At 37.9% G+C, this 22,695-nt stretch overlaps 2 protein-coding genes across 7 annotated transcripts in view; one reads left to right on the forward strand and one right to left on the reverse strand.

Moving 5' to 3' along the window:
- The window catches only part of ATM (ATM serine/threonine kinase), an 85,682-nt gene extending 82,956 nt beyond the window's left edge, over positions 1-2,726 (forward strand). For all 3 annotated transcript variants that reach the window (XM_070749734.1, XM_070749733.1, XM_070749735.1), the window contains exon 63: positions 62-2,726. In XM_070749734.1, coding sequence (XP_070605835.1) covers positions 62-245 — 184 coding nt within the window. In that variant the 3' untranslated portion in view covers positions 246-2,726. The remainder of the gene's footprint in view (positions 1-61) is intronic.
- On the reverse strand, positions 2,500-21,841 carry C4H11orf65 (chromosome 4 C11orf65 homolog). Of its 4 annotated transcripts, XM_070749741.1 has the most exons (11): positions 21,734-21,778; positions 20,293-20,349; positions 18,440-18,485; positions 16,353-16,470; positions 15,086-15,178; positions 13,302-13,355; positions 12,180-12,380; positions 10,038-10,171; positions 5,143-5,313; positions 4,214-4,269; positions 2,500-2,821 (listed from the first exon to the last, which is right to left on the reverse strand). In XM_070749741.1, the coding sequence occupies exons 3-11, from the start codon at positions 18,466-18,468 to the stop codon at positions 2,742-2,744; spliced, it is 936 nt and encodes a 311-aa protein (XP_070605842.1). In that variant the 5' UTR covers positions 18,469-18,485; positions 20,293-20,349; positions 21,734-21,778; the 3' UTR covers positions 2,500-2,741. The 4 variants fall into 4 exon arrangements, with proteins under 4 accessions (XP_070605842.1, XP_070605844.1, XP_070605841.1 ...); XM_070749743.1 differs by lacking the exon at positions 20,293-20,349 and having other exon boundaries at positions 21,734-21,841; XM_070749740.1 differs by lacking the exon at positions 21,734-21,778 and having other exon boundaries at positions 20,293-20,917.
- Between the last annotated feature and the right edge of the window lie 854 nt (positions 21,842-22,695).

Consider the following 22,695-nt stretch of genomic DNA (forward strand, 5'->3'; position numbering starts at 1 on the left):
TTTTAAATATATTTATGAATTAGTATTGGTCTGCCTCTTAAAACCTTTGTTTCCTTTTCAGTAATGAAAATCAGTTGTTCAATAAAGTGGCAGAGCGTGTTTTGATACGACTTCAGGAGAAACTTAAAGGAATGGAAGAAGGTACAGTGCTCAGCGTGGCCGGCCAAGTGAATTTCCTCATACAGCAAGCCGTGGACCCCAAAAATCTTAGCCGCCTCTTCCCGGGATGGAAACCATGGGTATAAAAATATACCATAAGAAAATAAGACAGGATCTCCAGAAGAGGTTACAAACATTTTAATGGTTCTTGAGGAAAGTAGAATTTTAAAAATATTACGAGGAAAATGTTGAGTCCAAATGCATTACTATATTGCACTTATTCTAGTGTGATGAAAGCAATATCAGTGTTATACTGTAAGCTCTGTCCCTTTTTAATATATAATTAAAATGGAAGCAGTAAGATTCTGTGGACAGCCCAGAAAGATTTGTCTTTTACTTGCATTGGTATAACTAGGAGCATAGCTTCGTGGTCTTAACCTCCCAGAAATTAAGAATATTACAATTTGCTTTAACAAAAAGTAAATATTTTTCAGTAAACCTTACTTCTTGTTTGGTTTAAGAGCATAGTAGTTCTTATTTTCTGCTGTGTTTAAAATGATCAAACTGACATCAAGCCTTTTATTGCAATATGACCCCCTTGCCTTTCTCCTAGACAAGAGAATGCACTAAAGATAAAAACATGCATCATCCATTCATGTTAATGATGATGCTGTGCATCCTGCTATATAAATATTTAGGCATTTCTGATTTATAATATATGCAAAGTTGTAGTTTTTTTAAAAAAAGTGGATAAACAGTAAATTGTATTTTTATATATGCATATAATTTATGTGTGGTTCTGAAGACATTTCAAAAGAAAAGAAGTAATTCACAATAACACGTACAATCAGAAATAATTGTATAGTGCTACGTAGTGCATTACTTTTCATCATTACTGAAGAGTGCAGTTCTTTGGCTTTACAAACTGACATAATCTATCCTACTTTATGCTATAGTAATGTAGGAGGGGAATTTTTCATGTTTCCTGTGGTTTTATTTTTCCTTTTTTTTTTTTTTTACAAATGATTGTGGATATAGATTTCTTACAAACAGAATAATTCAAGTAAAACTTTTAGTTTATAACTAGCAAGAAATTCCTTTCAGCTTGTACTGTAATCTTGTTCTATATCATGGAAAAGATAGCCTTATTTTACATTTCATTATTGATTAAATTTAGTTCTGTAATAAGCTAATCCATTTTGTTATAACTTGTGTGTGCACTTTGGAACCTGGAAGAAGTTACTGAAGAAAGTTTGCAAAATAAAATATATTGTAAACACTGTTATGGGCATTTCCTTTTTTTTTTAAATAGTGAACTATTCATGTGGAAGTATTTTTTATTTGCATTAGACTATGTGTGTATTGATATGCTATGAAATGCAGAGGTCGTAAAAAGTGCCAAATGTACAATAAAGCCAATTTTTTTGAACATGCATTTCTCTTTCATATATATTTTTATAGTCCATTTATGAATAAAGCCATAGTGAGCTATAAAAAGAATGGAAGAATTTTGTCTGTTTGCCTTCAAATTGGTATGTGGAAAATTCATATTCACATTGTAATTGACGGGATGGGAAAGCTAATATTTCAGCCTTGAATGCTGAAATTTTCCTGCTACTAATTTTTAATTAATTTGTTTAAATGCTTTGTTCTATGAAGAGCAACGTCTTTATAACTTTCATGGTTGCATGGGGAATTGTCTGAATTGTAAGACAAACATGCAGAATACCTTCATACATATGTGCAATACAGTACATTATCTAAGAATCCATAGAGGTTTTTTGGCCTGGTCAAGATATGGTGAAGAAACGAACTCAGGCTAGAACAAGACTTTCTACCACATACGTTTTTATATTCGCTTTATCTACTTCTAATGTCTATCACTGCCTCCTTCAAACTCAGAATTTCGACAATCCCTTTCCTACTCCTTTATGAATAAGAAAAAGTTCATTCACTTTGGAAGCCCCTGGCTTTAATGTTTAACCATTGCCGAGGCAATCATAGCTGGAGTGTTAGTTAGAATAGAATAGAATAGAATAATTTTATTGGTCAAGTGTGATTGGACAAGACAAATTCCTTGTGTGTCCAATCATACTTGGCCAATAAAATTATTCTATTTTAACTAACATTTCAGCTATGATTGCCTCGACAATGGTTAAACACAGAGACACATGGTCGCTCAGGTTGTTTAGATTGATGTCAAACCTCAGCAAGTCCTCCTGCTATCACTATCAACAATAATATGTGATTGTGTTGTTTCCATATCTTTGTTCAATTATATGTAATATCTTAAGTTTGTCAGAATAAAAAAAAATGATTAAAAATAAATCTTGGAGAATTAAGAAATGCTACTAATTGTGTGTATTACAACAGGCATATCATCTATCACAAAATAAGTTCACTAAGAAAGTAAATAAATTTAATTTCAAATTTCTTTACATTCATTACATTTCATATTAATGTGTTAAGGCACATTAACTTGACAAATGCACAGGTTTCATCTTTTTGTACAGAGTTTTTATTTTTGTATCCTGAAGTTTAATGTTGATACTGTTGTGACTGATGAATGTTCAGCTGTCAGATGTGTTATTTTTTTCTTCTGAAACTATTAAAGAGGGTTGATAATAGGTCTCTCCTTTAGTCTACATTATTTGAGAGTGCATTATTTCTTGGATGTTCTTTGGTATCAGTTCAGAAACGTTATTTTGAGTAAACAAGAAACCTAAGGATAAACATACAAATGAAGAATATTTATACAATAAAACCAAATGTTTTATAAGAGCACAAATATAGTTTTAATCATTTACAATGGAAAACAGAATTCAAGATATTCATTCATAGATAATATTGTTACATGATAGCAACAAAATGTATAACTTCCCTGCATTCCTAGAAGATATAACCAATTCATATTTACTGAATTTAGATTTATCCTTGAATTATAAAATAATATTGGATGGGCATAATCTTTTTTAAAGTTTATTTTCTACACTAACTTGCAAAATGGCATATTTGCATCTACAATATTATATATTTATCCACTTTCAAAATTTGTTCTATGTCTATTTTTAGGGTTGAGGTTTGAGACCACAAGCACTTCTTGAACTTCTGGAGAAAAGATGGCATAACAGACAAATTCAGTAAATAAATAATCTTGCAACAGGTCATGTACTCTTGGAAATCTGAATTCTTACCAAATTGACTTCTGATATTTGCCGCACAAATCCCAACGGCCGATAAGGTCCCACAGAGTTGGCCTTCTCCAGGTCCCGTCGACCAAACAATGTCTGGTGGGAACTAGGGGAAGAGCCTTCTCTGTGGCGGCTCCTGCCCTCTGGAATCAGCTCCCTCCAGAGATTTGTACTGCCCCCACCTTCCTCATCTTCCGCAAGACACTTAAGACCCATCTAAATCGCCAGGCATGAGGCAGCTAGATCATGTCCTCTTCTTCTCTGACCGTAAAATGTTATGTATGGATGTGATTGAGTAGACTGACTGTTTTTTATATAATGGGATTTTAGTTGACTGTTTTTAACTATTAGATTTGTATACGTATTGTTTGTATTGCATGTTGTGAGCCGCTGCGGGTCCTCGGAGAGGGGCGGCATAAAAGTCTAATAAATTGAATTGAATTGAATATTTGATTGGGCCTAGAGACTTGCTTCTCTAGAAATAATGAAAGCTAAGACTTCAATATTAATATCATTTTATGCATTTATAAAAATCACATTTATTTTAGACCCTCCTAAAGGAATATATTGAAAATGTTCACATAACAGATCCCTCAAAAGAAATTATAACTAAGATCCAAATTGTGTAGTCTATGATCAGAATGGCTACCAATGCAATTCCAATTCATATTTGTTTTCATCCACTTTTATAGAATAATTAGTTATGCTATAATTTTTTGTTTAATTAACTGAATGCATTAAAATTTTAATCAACCAAAAATTTACCTCCATAACCATATACACCTATAGTGAGGCAGAGGAATTATGCGTGTATGTGGGATTACACCACCAGCTGCTCCGCCATCATCCCATCAATCTCATGTGCTGCAGGAGTCTTAATTACCCATGTAGATTACATAAAGAATGACCAGCAAAAGTTTTACCTTGATAACTTTCTGAAGTCTTGCTTGTTCCAACTTCTTTCCATAGTTTAACATATCTAGGTAAACAGTAAGCACAGTGAATAAAATGGAGCAATTAATAACCAAATTGCAATCCATACTTATAGAGTGATATATAAACACATATTCCTAGCATCTCACTCTGACTCTAACACACACACACACACTTTAAATTTCCTAACTCTCTGCAGTTACAATTTTACGCTAAAAATTGCTGTAACAAAATTAAAACCACCCAAATTGCAAAAAAATAAACCAAGATGAAACAATAACAATAACAAAAGGTGTGAAAAGATGTTACAGAAAAGCTTTTATTAAATAATTTCCTACTTCTCTCCTTTGAATATTTTGTGATATTCCAAAGAGTGTGGGTGTGAATTAATAAATTAATTTATTAATTAGATTAACTTATTAATTTAAATTGCCAGTAGAGATCAAAAGCTAATACAGTGGTACCTCTACCTACAAACGGTTCTACTTCCGAACCTTTCTAGATAAGAATCGGGTGTTCGAGATTTTTTTGCCTCTTCTCAGGAATCATTTTTCACTTATAAACCTAAGCCTCCAAAACTGTAATTGGAAAAGGCAGAGAGAAGCCTCCCTGGGGTCTTTCTAGGAATCACCTGGGAGGAAACAGGGCCGGAAAAGGTGGGGAGAAGCCTCCATGGGGCCTCTCTTGGAATCTTCTGGGAGGAAACAGGGCCTCCCCGCTCCCTGTGGTTTCCCCAATTGCACGCATTATTTGCTTTTACATTGATTCCTATGGGAAAAATTGCTGCTTCTTACAAACTTTTCTACTTAGGAACCTGGTCTTGGAACGAATTAAGTTCGTAAGTAGAGATATCACTGTTATTGATAATTTTAAAACAACATTTAGAAAAGCAATGAAAGGTGAACTTTAAAACCATTACTCGTCATAATTCAATGCATTTGTCCACTTTAACATCTCATCTACTTCCCATTCCATCACTTGATCTATTCCTTCCTTTTCCAGGGACTTGATTAGCCCTTCGGTTGCTCTCTGAATTAAAGCAATGGCCTCAGGAGTCTCTGTTTTAACTTGCAGATTTTCTCCAAAGTACCTAAGAGATAGAAATAGGTATTTTCATTCTTAATAGTGACAGCATTTTCATTGAGGATTATTATATTCAAATTTATTTGCTACCCATCTCAGTCTGAGGCAACTATATGCAGTTCTCTGCCCTTCCAAGGTAAGCAACATTATTCAAAGGGCAGAAAAGGAGAAAGAAATAAAAATTAATCGACTTAGTTTGATAGATTAATAGAAATTAATACAGCTGGCTTGGTCTATAGAGTCAGGGTTTAAGGCACTGTTAGAAAGACCATGAGTTCAAGACTTGCTTTAGCCATTAAAGGCAGCTGGTGAACTTTGGGCCTATCACACTCTCTCCGCCCAATTTACCTCAGGGTTGTTGTAGGGAAAATAGTGTTCACCACTTTAAGTTATTTTTAAAAATAGTAAGGGCAGGAAATAAGCAAAGAAATAAAACTAGAAAATTAAAAGCCTGAGGTAAAAAATAGGAAATGCAACTGAGTCAAGTTTATATCAACACAATCATATTTCCCCAAAGATTTCTGTTCCTAACCATCCTTAGTTATTCAACATCCATATACAACTTTACTGCCTTAGTCTCCTCCTTGTTTGGAGGGAATTTCATAAACTCCATCCAACGGTGAACTTATCTTCCTCTGCTTATTTGCTTTTCCTTTACATGTTTTATTTCATATTAATCATTCATTTTTATATTCAATCGACTTTAGACCAGGGGTCTCCAACTTTGGCAATTTTAAGACTTGTAGACTTCAATTCCCAGAGTTCCTCAGCCAACTTTGCTGGCTGAGGAATTCTGGGAGTTGAAGTCCACAAGTCTTAAAAGTTGCCAAGGTTGGAGACCCCTGATTTAGATTATACCCATTCATCCTTGATCTAATCAACATTCATTTTCATTGGCCCAAAGGGATATATAGTCATTTTTGCTTTTTTCAACAAATACTGATTCCTTGCAACAAATTGTGCTACCCAATTTTTTTTCTTTTGCCTTAGCATTTCTATAATTTCTCCTCTGTATTAATAGTTTGCCATTTATGGATAATTTTAATCATTTTTTGCTTTGAAGCACAAGCCTCTTGACTACAGTAAAGTTCATATCCATATTTACTGCCTTATATAACCCAACATTTGTTGCAAATCATTTGGGTTTTAGCCAATAATACAGTTTCATCTGCATAGAAAAATACACAGCAGGAAATCACAAGTAGTGGTAAGGCGAGATTGTCATTTAATCATCCATGTGGTCCTTACTAAATGATAAGCAGGACTACCAAACTGGCAGCACTAAGTGGCACAAACACAAGGTTTTTCTTGTTTGTTTGTTGGGCTTGTATGCTGCCCCTCTCCGAGGACTCCGGGCAGCTCACAACATATCAAAAGAAAGCAGTATACAATATAAATATCTAAAATCCAATTAATATAATTAACTATTCTAAAAACCTTGGAACATAACCATTCACATTCAGACAACAAGCATACATCACACCCGTTGGTCAGAGGCTAGGGTCTAGTGACCCCAAGCCTGGCGGCATAAAAGGGTTTTCAGGTTCTTACGAAAGGTGAAGAGGGTGGGGGCAGTATGAATCTGGGATGAGCTGATTCCAGAGGGCCGGAGCCCCCACAGAGAAGTCTCTTCCCTTAGGCCTCGCCAAGCGCTATTGTCTAGTTGACGGGATCTGGAGAAGGCCAACTCTGTGGGATCTGACCGGTTGCTGGGATTCATGTGGCAGGAGGTGGTCCTGCAAGTAATCTGGTCTGGTGCCAAGTAGGGCTTTATAGGTCATAACCAACACTTTGAATTGTGTCTGGAAACCAACCAGCAGTTCTAGTTCTAGTTCTAGTAGGTAGTTATAGTTATGACAGTTGCTTAACAACAAAACTTTCAGTTTCAATTACCATTAAAGTTAAGTTAAACTGTACAGGTAGTTCTCAAGTTATAACTACAAACGAGACCAGAATTTCTATTGTTAAGCAAGGCAATTGCTAAGTAAATTTGCACACAATTTCACAACCTTTTTTGACATGGTTGTTAAGTGAATCACTTGCAGTGGTTAAGTTAATAATACAGTTGTTAAGGGAGTCTGATTGACACTGATTTTGTTTGTCAGAAGCCATCTGGGAAAGTCACAAATAGCGACCCTAGGACAAGGCTTAGCAACCTGCGGCTCTGGAGTCGCATGTGGCTCTTTCATCCCTCTGCTGTGCCACAATTGATTGGACTTTCTGTTAGGAGAGGTAGAGGAAAAAGGATGGCACACTAGGAGGAGACTATATGGGGGAACCGGACTTCTGATCAGCTCTATAATTGAATGGGGGGCTTCCAGTGAGTACCTTTGTTGCTCTTTTGAGTGTTTATGGTTGCCGACACCTGCCCTAGAACACTGCAATTGGGACACTGCAACCGTCATAAATACATACAATTGGCAAATGCTCAAATTTTGACTAGGTGACACTGGGATGCTGTGAGAGTTGTAAATGCAAGTACCAGTTGTAAGTGACTTTTTTCAGGGTGGTTGTAACTTTGAGCCATCGCTAAATAAGGTTGAGCACTACCTGCACAATGTATTCAGATGGCAATTTAGTTTTAATTCCTTTGAAACCATGTTAATAATAAAATATGCAAGTGTCATTTTCTAACACATGGCTAATTAGCCTTGAAGTATTTAATCTTTGCAAATTGATTAATGTTTTGATACATACTTGTTAGCAATTAATTCATTTATACAGTACAATTCCGACAATTGATATACAGTACAATGCAAGGTGAAAAGTGGAGCATTTAAACTCTTTATAACCAATATCTGTGATGTATTCTGTGACTCATTCAATTAAAAGATGTTGAAAAAAACTTGGCATATTAAATTATCGCTACTGATCTTGCGACAAAAAATGGTTGCCTAGGAAAGCACGATATTTAAGAACAACTACTGCCACAAAGTACATTGTGACAGATGGACTGCAACTTTCTCTTGTCATTGTGGCATGTTCCAGTAAATACATCCCTTTGTCATGGAATAAAAATTCATCCTCTGTTTTCTGCTCTATCAAAGTTTCTTGACTGATCCTGATTCTAGATCATTGTTCACTGTCAGACTCACAATTTGCCTTGTACATTCTCTGCCTGCTCCTATAAAAATTAGACAGAAACCTGTGATCTTCAGGTGATACTGAATTTCATAATTTCTGAGAACTGGAGTTGCAACTGACAAGATACCATCTCAAAAGCCACAGAGTTTTGATGCCACCTGGCCTCTAATCTCTTAATAAAACACCTTGTTCACCTGTTGTGTTCAAGAACTGGTGCTCCAAGTTAGAAATACCCACAGCTACTCACAAAATACACACTTGGAAATATGTAATGACTTCAGGCTCTCAGGAAGGCAATCTCAATTTCAGCAACTACACCCAAACTGCTTATTTGTGTATTAGAACTAATTTAGATGGTTGACTGATAATCATGGTATCTAAGGGAATCCCCCCAAAGCACTGGAGGGCACTGTTGTATAAGAAGCAGTCCTCTATGAAACAGCATGCCAACATGGAAGGCAGCCTTCCAATGCTGATTTCAACCTGCACTGTTTTATTGTTGTATTTAGGCATAAATAAACACCTGGAGAGCCACTATATTTTCAGATATATATTTTTTATTTTCTCCACCATAAAATAAAACAATATATATTTACAAACACAGCAATGCTTAAAATCAATCATATATAAACTTTTCTTATTACTCACTCAATGGAGGCTCTTGTCTCCTCATCTAAAAATTTCTATTAATTTTAAACAACATTGTCAATTCTTAAAAGTCTAAATAAAAATTCTTTTTCTCCATCTTACTATAAACAGTTACACTACATCAATGCAAACATTAATAAAATCTCTTTTATCTAAATTTTAATATTGTATCATAATAGCTAATAAAAAAATTCTCTATATATATATCTTTAATAAAAGAAACTACAGTAATACCTCGTCTTACGAACCTAATTGGTTCCCGGGGGAGGTTCGTAAGGCGAAAAGTTCGTAAGACGAAACATTGTTTCCCATAGGAAACAATGTAAAATGAATTAATGCGTGCAAGGGGGGAAAAAACGCCGCCGCTCAGCTGTCACCTTTTGAAACCGCCGGGTGCTTCTCAGCGTTCTCCCAATGCCGAACCCGGAAGTTCGGCAAAAGTTGGGGTTCGGGTGGCCGCGGAGAAGCCCCGCCGCCCGGCTGTCACCTTTTGAAAGAGCCGGAGGGCTTCTCGGCGGCCTCCTGAACGCCGAACCTGGAAGTTTTGGGTTTGGCGTTTGGGTTCAGGAGGACACTGAGAAGCCCCCCGGCTGTTTCAAAAAGCGACAGCCGGGCGGCCACCCGAATCCGGACTTTTGCCGAACGTCCGGGTTCAGCATTCGGGAGGCCGCCGAGAAGCCCCCCCGGCTCTTTCAAAAGGTGACAGCCGGGCGGCGGGGCTTCTCCGCGGCCACCCGAACCCCAACTTTTGCCGAACTTCCGGGTTCGGCATTGGGAGAACGCTGAGAAGCGCCCGGCTGTTTCAAAAGGTGACAGCTGAGCGGCGGCGTTTTTTCCCCCCTTGCACGCATCTGATGAATAGCTCTAGCTTAATAATGATGGATTACCATTATATTAGCATAATATGGCTGAATGAACGATAATTAAAAACCACTAAGATGATGATAAAATGAAAATTGACCACTCTCGTGTTCAGAATGTCAAGTTGCTATAACTCACATTTTTTTCAGCCATTCAATTTTTCTTGCCTTTCTTCTTTTTATCATGTTCCATTTTCTCTGCTCAGGAGAATGGTGGAATTCCTGTATTTTGTTATTGTCTTTCGTTGTTAAAGCATCCGTACCCTTCCAATACTGAAAAATATATATGGATGAAAACCATTTCACATTTATCAGAATTTTTAAAACCATTGGTCAAGGCTAAATGCCTTTCAGACAACTGCTGTTCTGCCCCAGTTCCCCTCACTCTACCAATATTTATTAATTGGACTTTTATGCCGCCCCTCTCCGAGGACTCAGGGCGGCCGACAACATATAATAAAACAATACATAACATTTCAGGTCCAATTAATTAAATATATAACCTAAAACTAAAACCCCTAAAAAACCAGTCATTCTCATTCAATCAGTTTCTCTCAGTCTATTCATCAGCCAGGGGGCAAGAATCTAATTGCTCCAGGCCTGACGACATAAGTGAGTATTGAGACTCTTGCAGAAGGCAAGGAGGGTGGGGGCAATATAGCTCTCCAGAGGGAGTTGATTCCAGAGGGCTGGGCCCCCCACAGAGAAGGCCCTTCCCCTAGGCCCCGCCAACCGGCAATGCCTAGTTGACGGGACCTGGAGAAGGCCAACTCTGTGGGACCTAACCGGTCGCTGGGATTCATGCGGCAGGAGGCGGTCCCGTAGGTATTGTAGGTCCGATGCCATATATATGCTCCGGAGGTTTTTTTAGGGCTCTGCTTGTTGATGCTTGCAGAGACATAGAAAATCTGGAGCTTGGCAATGGTTGCGTTTGAATAGTCTGCTATGTTAAAAAGGCAGGTTGTTAAATTGACATCTATTCTACATTGTGTTTCTCATTAGGCTGGCAACTCTTAACACTGCTGTGACTCAGGTGGTTGAAATGGACATTACACAAATAAAAGGAAGTATGTTCAAGGTAAAGACATCACCTTTCCACTTGTTTTGGATTCTAAGGGGCGGTGCTTATCTCTGTTTCTTAGCCAAGCGAGCCACTGTTGCATTTCCGTGGTCATCTAGCCAGCATGACTAGATGCTGAGGTGTACGGAAAGTAGTTACCTTCCCATCTAAGTGGTACCAATTTATCTACTTACATTGGCATGCTTTCGAACTACTAGATGGGCAGGAGTTGGAGTGAGTAACAGGAGCTCACCCCATTCCAAGGCACTTGGGCCTCAAATCCGGACTATCAGTTTCTGTAAGGGGCATGCATAAGTGCACCATTGTGCCTACAGTCCCTGTCCTACTGTCCTATTGTCTTCTTTTATCATTACTTTCTATGTTATGTTTATATAAACTACTATCCTATACTAGATAGATAAATAGATAGATAGTTGTTTTCGTAGATTTTCACGGGTACAGGTATGACGGTCTTGGTATATTCGGGTTTCTTCCCGTGTAGGATTTGGAAATTTCTGGCGACGTTTCGACGAGGTCCCACTCGTCATCTTCAGGCTGGTGTTTCTGTCCTTGTTCTAGAACAAGGACAGAAACACCAGCCTGAAGATGACGAGTGGGACCTCGTCGAAACGTCGCCAGAAATTTCCAAATCCTACACGGGAAGAAACCCGAATATACCAAGACCGTCATAGATAGATTAGATAGATAGATAGAGAGAGAGAGAGAGAGAGAGAGAGAGAGAGAGACAGACAGACAGACAGACAGACAGACAGACAGACAGACAGATTAAATAAAGCTCAATGTCTTTAACCACTCAACCATTTATACTAAGGTCTAAACAGATACTCTCCCTTTTGTGAATTGTTGGGGAGTTGAGGATCTGTAATACAAAGTGGGAAATCGTCTCTACTTCAGAAATGATATCAACCCCCATATCCCTTGAAACCTGGAAAGCTCAATAACCTTCCACAAAAATGGAGAAAATGCATAATAGAAATAAACACCAATTCCTTGAAGTATTATTTGAAGAGATTGGAAAGCAGCCCGACATCGTTTTGCAGGTTTTGTCTGCGCTTTTAACAATAAGAAGCCCAGCCACCACCACTCTTTGAAGTGTGTCAAGGGGAAGGAAATCAACCATCACAACCTCTGCAAACAATCTGTTTGGAGAGGGCAATCACAGAGGAACCGAATGAGAAATTAAAATATTTATTGACTTACTCTAATGGAAAGAAGTCTCCATCCATTATTCTCAATGCGTTTATACCAGTCACTAGTATTTTCATTGACGCTCCCTTGAAGCAACTTCCTTGGATTTGGTTTGGTTGCAATCTTTGCATAGTCTTTGGGACTATTCGCACACAAATCCACAATAGGTCTATGAGTAAATATTTTATAGTATATGCTGGGAGGAAACTTTTCCTGCAAGGAAATATCTTGTTTAAAAAGTGGCAAATGGAAAACATGTTGAGGTCACTGCAATTTGCTTTTACAGATCCTCAGGGATATTACCTGTAAATGCCTATTTATTAACAGAATGAAAAGCTTCTAAAACAAATAGGAAGCAGACTGGAATTGTTTTTTTCCCCTTAAAATGTGCTTTTGTGGGCACTGAGACAAATCATCCTAATATGATTTTGAAAGTTCTATTATTTGTATAAAATATTGCAATGTGCACCAGTAGGAGGAGGTAAGAGAAACCCACACCTGCTGCACATGTGCAAAAAGACACACAGACAGATATGAAGCGCTGGGGAGACCACCTTTGGAATACTGTGTTCAGTTCTGGAGACCTCACCTACAAAAAGATATTGACGAAATTGAACGGGTCCAAAAACGGGCTACAAGAATGGTGGAAGGTCTTAAGCATAAAACGTATCAGGAAAGACTTAATGAACTCAATCTGTATAGTCTGGAGGACAGAAGGAAAAGGGGGGACATGATCGAAACATTTAAATATGTTAAAGGGTTAAATAAGGTTCAGGAGGGAAGTGTTTTTAATAGGAAAGTGAACACAAGAACAAGGGGACACAATCTGAAGTTTAGTTGGGGGAAAGATCAAAAGCAACGTGAGAAAATATTATTTTACTGAAAGAGTAGTAGATCCTTGGAACAAACTTCCAGCAGACGTGATTGGTAAATCCACAGTAACTGAATTTAAACATGCCTGGGATAAACATATATCCATTGTAAGATAAAATACAGGAAATAGTATAAGGGCAGACTAGATGGACCATGAGGTCTTTTTCTGCCGTCAGTCTTCTATGTTTCTATGAACAGGCACTCATATTGGTATACTTGTTTTGATTATTATTAAAATATAATTATTAAATGTAAACTCACCCCACCTAGTCTGAATTTAATATGAACTCCTGCAGCAGCATCTAAAAGTTCTGCCTGTAATCAAACAAGATTTTACATGTGATAACATGCAAATACTAAAAAAAAGATAACAAACTTCATTACTCTAGATATCAAAAACAGTAATAAAATATTACAGTTTTATAAAACAGAACCTTTTTAAAAATTGGACATAGAGAATAAAACAACTGACCTTAGGACCTCATTTTTAACAGGCAAGATGAACTTGCTTTATTTTACGTTAATTCCTGAAAACTAGGTTTAATTTTTGAGACACCCATTTTCCTTTGTCATTCTGTATTTATTTTGAATCAATTATTTGCAATCACAGAAAATCCCAATTTGGCTATTGGGTATTCTGGGCAGAAAGGGACAGAGTTCTGCTAGCAACTAGGCTGTTAGTGCAACTGAGCAAGTTTCTGCATGAAAAGCCAGAACACTATCAGAACATTGGAAACTTGTTCGGAAACTTCAGATTGTGCAGAATGCAGCTGCGAGAGCAATCATGGGCTTTCCCCAAAATGCCCATGTAACACCAACACTCCGCAGTCTGCATTGGTTGCCGATCAGTTTCCGGTCACAATTCAAAGTGTTGGTCATCACCTATAAAGCCCTTCATGGCACCGGACCAGGGTATCTATGAGACCGCCTTCTCCCGCACGAATCCCAGCAACTGGTTAGGTCCCACAGAGTGGGCCTTCTCTGGGTCCCATCAATAAAACAATGTCGTTTGGCGGGGCCCAGGGGAAAAGCCTTCTCTGTGGCGGCCCCGGCCCTCTGGAACCAACTCCCCCCAGAGATTAGAATTGCCCCCACCCTCCTCGCCTTTCGTAAGCTTCTTAAAACCCACCTCTGCCGTCAGGCATGGGGGAACTGAGATATTCTTTCCCCCTAGGCCTTTACAATTTATGCATGGTATGTTTGTTTGTATGGATGTTTGGTTTTACAATAAGGGTTTTTTAGTTGTTTTAGTATTGGATTTACAGTATATGATGTTTTTTATTACTGTTGTTAGCCACCCCGAATCTACGGAGAGGGGCGGCATACAAATCCAATAAATACAAATACAAATACTTTAGGAAAGAGCAACTACAGCCTCTTCACAACCTGTGGACTTCAACTTCCAGTGTTGCTTGCTGGCTCAGGAATTCTGAGAATTGAAGCCTTAGGGATCATAGTTGCCCACCCCCTTTTTAGGGTTTCCTTTCCAATTTCTTTGACAAGATACAAGAGAAATCTGTCACTGATCCACTTTTATTCAGGTAATGGTAATGATAGAATTGTTTATCAGCAGATCCAAGCCAGCCAAATTCATTGTGCCGCCAGGCATGGGGGAACTGAGACATCTCCCCTGGGCCTATACAGTTTATGCATGGTATGCTTGTGTGTATGTTTTCTTTTTAATAAGGGGATTTTAAAATGACTTTTAATTATTAGATTTGTTTTATATTGTGTTATTATTGTTGTGAGCCACCCTGAGTCTACGGAGAGGGGCGGCATACAAATCTAATAAATTGAATTGAATTGAATTGAATTGAATTTTCCATGCAAAGCTGAAGAGAAAGAAGGGAAGAAAGAGGAGGAGAGGAGGAGGAAGAAGAAAAAGAGGAGGAGGAGAAGGAAGAAGAATAAATGTAGCTTTTAAATATATCACGTTAAGCCGTATGAAGGGGCACAGTGTTGTTAAGGTTAGACACATCATGGAGCAGCATTATCTTGAATCAATTATAAAAGCTTAATGCTTACCACTACATTTTAGCCCTTACCTCTCTAGGCTCAATGTACTTCATAAGATGGGAAGGTTCCCCATATTGCTTAAAGCCTATAAGCTCTTTATAGTATTCAAATACACCTATATCCTGGAAGGAATAGATAAATGCAGTCTAATTATAAATACAAATATTTCATGTGCTGACACTTTGCATACATAAAATTTCACCCAGACTTCTCCTGATGAAATTATTAATTCATATTGTGCTGACTGTATATTATGGTGTCCGCAGAGGTGGTGAGGTTTATTTTTTTGCTTGCTTATTAAATTTCTATAGCCTCTCACCTCAACCAGCCAGCTTACAGTTCTAAAACTCTAGAAACAATTAAGGCAATAAAAATATTTTATTTAATATTTAAATAATTCTATTTAAAATAATAGAAACATTAAAAAATAAATGTATACAGCAGACAAGGTAATTAACTAATATACAGCGCAGCCACAAATGGGGCCCTTAACACATTCAAAGCTTCAGGCTCAGGTATGCAGCCAAGTTTTAAAGCCTTACAAAAGGATAACAGGGTTGGGGCCATTCTAATCTTTAAGGGGGGAATATTCCACAGAACAGGGGCTACTGTGGAAAAAAAAACATTTTCTAGTCCGTCCCTCCCCCAGTGATGGGCTCCTATGGTACGGTCAGGTATGCAGGTAGAACATTTTCCCCCCCAACATTCTCCAATTTTTTTTTCTCTTTTTCCCTTCTGGGCTGTGGGTATGTTTTTCCTATCGCAGTAAATGAGTTGAATGTACAGTATATAATTTTAGAAGAGCTGTGCGTTCGGGGGGGTGTGCACATACACTTTATATAGTAGATAATGTATATTTTTCTGCACATATGCCATATGTGTACATAATATGTATGTACACATATGGCATATATACATAGAATTAAATAGTATATTTTGGATGTTCAGTAATAGTAAGGGAAATTGTATCTCTTTGAGACAAGGAGAGGTCAGGCACCCTAACACTAACCCAAATCTTTGACCTCCCAAGCTCTGTTTTTATTGGCAGAGGGTTGCAGGAGTCCATGACAGTCGAAAACAGAGCTCGGGGCCCCATTTTTGCTGGCAGAATGCTCAGGCCACCACAGGTGTGACACGAGCGATGTCAAGTTGGCCGCGCTCAACCCAGCCAAAACCACGACCATCCCGTGCTCCCGAGATCAAACACAACCCTGATGCGGCACCTCAATTCAACTGAGTTTGATACCCCTGCTCTAAACGAAGGATGACAGTGTGTTTGAGAGATTGTTAACTTACCAGCCATTTTTTCCAGGTTCTTTGAATGAGACGTGCTGCTTTATACATTCTTTCGTCTTTTTCATCATGGATTAATTCTACCAGATCCTTTGGATTTATCATAAGTGTTCCTAAAGTTCTTAAAATAAAATTTCCATGATACTATTTATGCTCTATTATGAAATAATTATATGCATGATAATATTGGATTCTCTTTTTCCTTATTTTTAAAATTCCCCTTTTCAACATTACACAGCCGTGAAGAGTAGTTTTAGTATAACGGAATTTAATATAGAAGTCCAAATGATTTTTAAAAATGCAAATATTAATAGGCCAAAACCAAATCTGGATAAATGAAATAAGGACTTCCCCGGTGATAAAAACAGCAGCTTAAACATCAGTCTTCAGTATTGCGAACACTAAATACAGGTCTGTGGAGACAACTTAAAAGTTTTACACCAAGCACTAAGCACTACCAATCAGGTCACCATGCAGGAAGTAGGGCCTGTATACATAGCAATAGCAATAGCACTTATATGCCGCTTTACATGTTTTACAGCCATCTTTAAGCAGTATACAAAGTCAGTATATTGTCCCAACAATTTGGGTCCTCATTTTACCCATCTCAGAAGGATGGAAGGCTGAGTCAACCTGGAGCCTGGTGAGATTTGAGCTGCCAAATTGTAGGCAGCCGGCAGGCAGCACTAGTAGCCTGCAGTACTGCACTCTAATCACTGCGTCACTGCACCTCATATACCCTAAGGACTTCTAAAAGAGAAGAGTTGAGACCCACCAATTTTCAACTTACTGTCTAGACCTCCTCAGTCGCTAGAGCAGTGCTTATCAACCTCAGCAATTTAAAGATTTATTTATTTATTTATTAGATTTGTATGCCGCCCCTCTCCGCAGACTCGGGGCGGCTAACAGCAGTAAAAAAGACAAGTATAACAAATCTAATATAAAAAGTAATTTAAAAAACCCCAATTTAAGAGACCAATCATACAAACAGACATACCATGCATAAATTTTATAAGCCTAGGGGGAAGGGAATATCTCAATTCCCCCAAGCCTGATGACAGAGATGGGTTTTAAGGAGCTTACGAAAGGCAAGGAGGGTGGGGGCAACCCTGATATCCGGGGGGAGTTGGTTCCAGAGGGTCGGGGCCGCCACAGAGAAGGCTCTTCCCCTGGGTCCCGCCAAACGACATTGTTTAGTCGACGGGACCCGGAGAAGGCCAACTCTGTGGGACCTAACTGGTCGCTGGGATTCGTGCAGCAGAAAACGGTCCCGGAGATATTCTGGTCCGATGCCATGAAGGGCTTTATAGGTCATAACCAACACTTTGAATTGTGACCGGAAACCGATCGGCAACCAATGCAGACTGCGGAGTGTTGGTGTGTCTGTACTTCAACATCCAGGATTCCCCATGCTGGCTGGTGAACCTTGAAAGCTGGAGTCTATCTATCCCAAAATAACCGAGGCTGACAAACGATGCACTAGAGAAAGCTCTGCTTAAGGCAACTTGGGAATCTATGGCCTGAAAGTGAGATCTCTTATTTTGCAGCCTTCTCAATTCAATTCCAACCTTTATTGTCAATTTACAACATTTTGAACCACCACCTCCAACGTAAATACATCTCAGTAACTCACACTGAAAGAAGGAAATCCCTAACCCAGTAAATCATACTAACAGACACACAATCCTCTATACATATACAGTATGTGCCTAACATAACATTATATTGCACCAATGTTGCCCCAGCCCTAAGAGTCTATCATACTGCACAGTTGTGATATTATGATGCATTCAGGAGTCTGACAGCCCACAGATAAAAGCTGTGTGTAACTGCAACTGATGAAAACTGTAATTTCCCATGACACCGAAACAGGAAAAGTGCAAAGATTATCGTTTTAAAATAACCCCATTACACTAAACAAGAAAGAAAACTTCCCTTAATCCAAACACCCTTGGTTTTGTTCACTTGTGTCAGATGGACCCAGCAATGTAATTATACCATGTATCTCTCCAAAGTAAAAACCAGAAGATTGCCCATCCTGCTAAAAGATGTAAATACATACTCCTACTATGAGATAATTATAGTCTCACCCATATTTTTTCTTGGAGGTGTCCTGCATTGTAGTACTTTTTGATGCTGGGGGAAAAATTGAAACTGGATTACTATACAATTCAGGATTTAGGGAAAAAATTGCTCATAATTTCCATGGTTTGGTATTTTATAGCATGAAGGGGGATAAGGTTGGGGTTTTTTCTTGTTTTGTTTTTGGGTACATTGCGGTATATGAACAGTTTGGCACATTAGGTATATGAACATTGTGGATTATTAGCACATCTAAAAGGGATGAAAAGAAAAAACATATGAAAGGCTACATCATATAAACTTTTTAATACCAACAGAAGAGAATATTTATAGCTCAGAATTGAACAGAGGTCCTTGGTGCTTTCTGGGTTTGTTTTCTTGCAGAGGTTTCATTACCAAAGTAGGTAAAATTCACCAACACTCTGCAGTCTGCATTGGTTGCCAATCAGTTTCCGGTCACAATTCAAAGTATTGGTTATGACCTATAAAGCCCTTCATGGCATCGGAGCAGAATATCTCCAGGACCGCCTTCTGCCACACGAATCCCAGCGACCGGTTAGGTCCCACAGAGTTGGCCTTCTCTGGGTCCTGTCGACTAAACAATGTCGGCTGGCAGGACCCAGGGGAAAAGTCTTCTCTGTGGTAGCCCCGACCCTCTGGAACCAGCTCCCCCCGGAGATTAGGATTGCCCCCACCCTCCTTGCCTTTCGTAAACTTCTTAAGACCCACCTCTGCCATCAGGCATGGGGGAATTGAGACATCTTCCCCAGGCCTATATAATTTGTGTATGGTATGTTGTGTGTATGTTTTTAATTATGGGTTTTTTAGTTTTTAAATATTAGATTTGTATTTTATATTGTGTTATACTATTGCTGTGAGCCGCCCCGGGTCTACGGAGAGGGGCGGCATACAAATTTAATAAATGAATGAATGAATGAATGAATGAATGAATGAATAAATAAATAAATAAATAAAATCATCAGTGTTCTACTGAAACATGTACAAAAAACAAAAACCCCAACAAACCAAGTTCAGGGAGCACCAAGGACCCAACAAACTGTTTAGTCTGCAGCAGCATTTATTAAAGACGTCCTAGTCTCATAGAGGCCTATGAAGTCAAAATCATTTGCCAGCCCATGTTGAAAAATAAAGCATTAAAATTTCATCAAACAATTGTGAGATGAGGTAGTAGCAGAGGTGGATGTATCCATTTTCATTTTTAATATAGTATATGTTGATAAATATTACCAATACAAACAAAAGCTCTTTGGGGCTCCTCCATAACTTTTTAAAATAAGAAGGGGGTCCCCAGAGGAGGAAAAAAGGTTGAGAAATTTGATCTGTAGGTTCCTTGTACCGCAGTTAATAGATTGCCCTGTAAGAGTTCTTTTTATCACATTTTTATAGTCTTTAGCTCTTTGAAATAACTACGGCAATAAATTGGCACTTAAGTAATACCTTGTTTTATTGTGCTTTGCTTTATTGAGCTTTTAGAAAGATTACAATTTGTGAATGGATCAGATAATGATTTTTAGGAATAAAGTATTCAGATTTTAGAACTTTCTAGGAATAAAGTATTTTAAAATTGAATATTGGGTTGATTTTTTTAGACCGAATGCTATTGTACATTGAAGAGAATACAGCATAGTGTAAAACTATTTTTTATCAGCTCATCAAACTAAAACATTCATGTGATTTGCTTTATTGTGATATCTGCTTTATTGCAGACCCAAACCCGCAATATCTCCCAAGTATGCTATGGTTTGAAACATGTGTGCAGTAATCCAGATATTTTCAGAGCATATTAGATGGAAATGTTTAATCATTTAGAAAACAACATACAAAGATTAAATAGACATACCTAGATTAGATTATGTTTGCAATCAGCTGTACAATGTCTTTGAACATGGTTTTCAACCTTCCATTGGTTAAAATCAGATTACATGCATGCATTAATTCCTTTGTCACTGCTATTATGTACTACCTTGCTGCTAACTTCCATTCAAAGTTCCTCAAGGCCCAGAGTAAGCAGCTAGCTCTGTTACTTTTTCCATAGGAAGCTGGACGCAGATAAATTTCAGCACTCTCAGTTTTACACTTTAGTGGAGTACCGTTTATTTTCTGACCCCTTGCATCCTGGACATAAACTGTTTCAACTCCCACCCTGAAAGTGTTGCTACCGAGCACTGCAAACCAAGACAACTAGACAGAAGAACAGTTTTTCCCCAAACGCCATCACTCTGCTAAACAAAAAAATTCCCTCAACACTCTCAAACTATTTACCAAACTAAGTCTGCACTATTATTACTACTGGCTTTTTCCTCATCATTCCTATCATCCATTTCCTCCCACTTATGACTGCATGACTGTAACTTGTTGCTTGTATCCTTAAGATTTTTATTAATATTGATTGTTTCTTCATTGCTTATTTGACCCTATATGACAATCATGATTCTTGACAAATGTGTCTTTTCTTTTATGTACACTGAGAGCCTATGCACCAAAGACAAATTCCTTGTGTGTCCAATCACACTTGGCCAATAAATAATTCTATTCTATACTGCTCAAAAAAATAAAAGGAACACTTAAACAACACAATATAACTTCAAGTAAATCAAACTTCTGTGAAATCAAACTGTCCGCTTAGGAAGCAACACTGATTGACAATCAATTCCACATGCTGTTGTGCACATTCAACTTTGTACAGAACATTCAATGAGAATATTTCATTCATTCAGATCTAGGATGTGTTCTTTGAGCGTTCCCTTTATTTTTTTGAGCAGTATATTAAACTGAATCTTGAAACAATCTAATGGTTTCTAATCTAACAAAAAACTAAGTAGTAGGGTCGTTGTTGCTGATGCCACCTTGAAACACTGAGGTCAGGGTTGCATAATAAATACCAGGAAAACAAACAAACAAACAAACCCACGCACCACATTTGCGAATGCAACAAATTAAGCTCTGCCTATAACTAATTGCGACTTTGGCAAGGTGAGTTGAGGGACGTTTTAACCCCGTGTTTCCCAAACTTGGCCACTTCTAAGATGCGTGGACTTCAACTCCCAGAATTCCTTCAACTAGCATGATTGGCTCAGGAATTCTGGGAGTTGAAGTCCACAAGTCATAGAAGAGCCAACTTTGCCTACCCCTGCCCCAACCCAACATGGCTGGCTGAGGTATTTTGGGAATTGAAGTCCGCGTTATCTTAAACAGTTGAGAAATAATTGCTTTAATCCTCCCTGGCGGCAACCCTGTTCCCCTCGGCCGCCCCGCTCCCTGCTTCCGATCCCGAAGCCTGCCTGATTCAGGTGGAAGCGGCCCGGAGCCCAGCGGCGCTCTTCGGCCGGTCGTTGAAGGCGTTTCGGTTGCCACGGCAGCCACCGGGCCTCGAGACGCAGGCGGCCGGCCTCGGAGACCGACGCTGCAAAGAGTCCGGCGTTCCATTCCGCGCGGTTTTTGTTTCCCAGCTGCCAATGCAATCAATGCCTTCTGCCCTGCAGGAGCCCCTTCTGTTTGGGCTATTTTGTATTCCTCCTGCAAAAACAGCTCATTAGCTACTTGCACTCGGTGGAAAAGGGAATAGAATAGAATTCTATATTGAATAGAATAGAATGGATAATAGAAATAGAAATAATAGGAATAGAATAGATAGAATAAAAATTATGGAAATAGAATTCATAGGAATAGAATAGAATTCTATATTGAATAGAATAGAAATAATAGGAATAGAATAGAATTCTATATTGAATAGAATAGAATAGAAATAGTGGAAATAGAAATAATAGGAATAGAATAGAATAATGGAAATAGAAATAATAGAAATAGGAATAGAATATAGAAATATATTAAATAGAATAGAATTCTATATTGAATAGAATAGAAATAATGGAAATAGAAATAATAGGAGTAGAATAGAATTCTATATTGAATAGAATAGAAATAATGGAAATAGAAATAATAGGAATAGAATAGAATTCTATATTGAATAGAATAGAATAATGGAAATAGAAATAATAGGAATAGGAATAGAATATAGAAATAATAGGAATAGAATAGAATTCTATATTGAATAGAATAGAAATAATGGAAATAGAAATAATAGGAATAGAATAGATAGAATAGAAATAGAAATAATAGGGAATAGAATAGATAGAATAAAAATAGAAATAATAGGGATAGAATAGAATAGAATAATGGAAATAGAAATAATAGGAATAGAATAGAATTCTATATTGAATAGATTAGAAATAATAGAAATAGA

The sequence above is a fragment of the Erythrolamprus reginae genome, chromosome 4 (genome assembly GCF_031021105.1).
Source record: "Erythrolamprus reginae isolate rEryReg1 chromosome 4, rEryReg1.hap1, whole genome shotgun sequence".
Classification (NCBI taxonomy): Eukaryota; Metazoa; Chordata; class Lepidosauria; order Squamata; family Dipsadidae; genus Erythrolamprus; species Erythrolamprus reginae.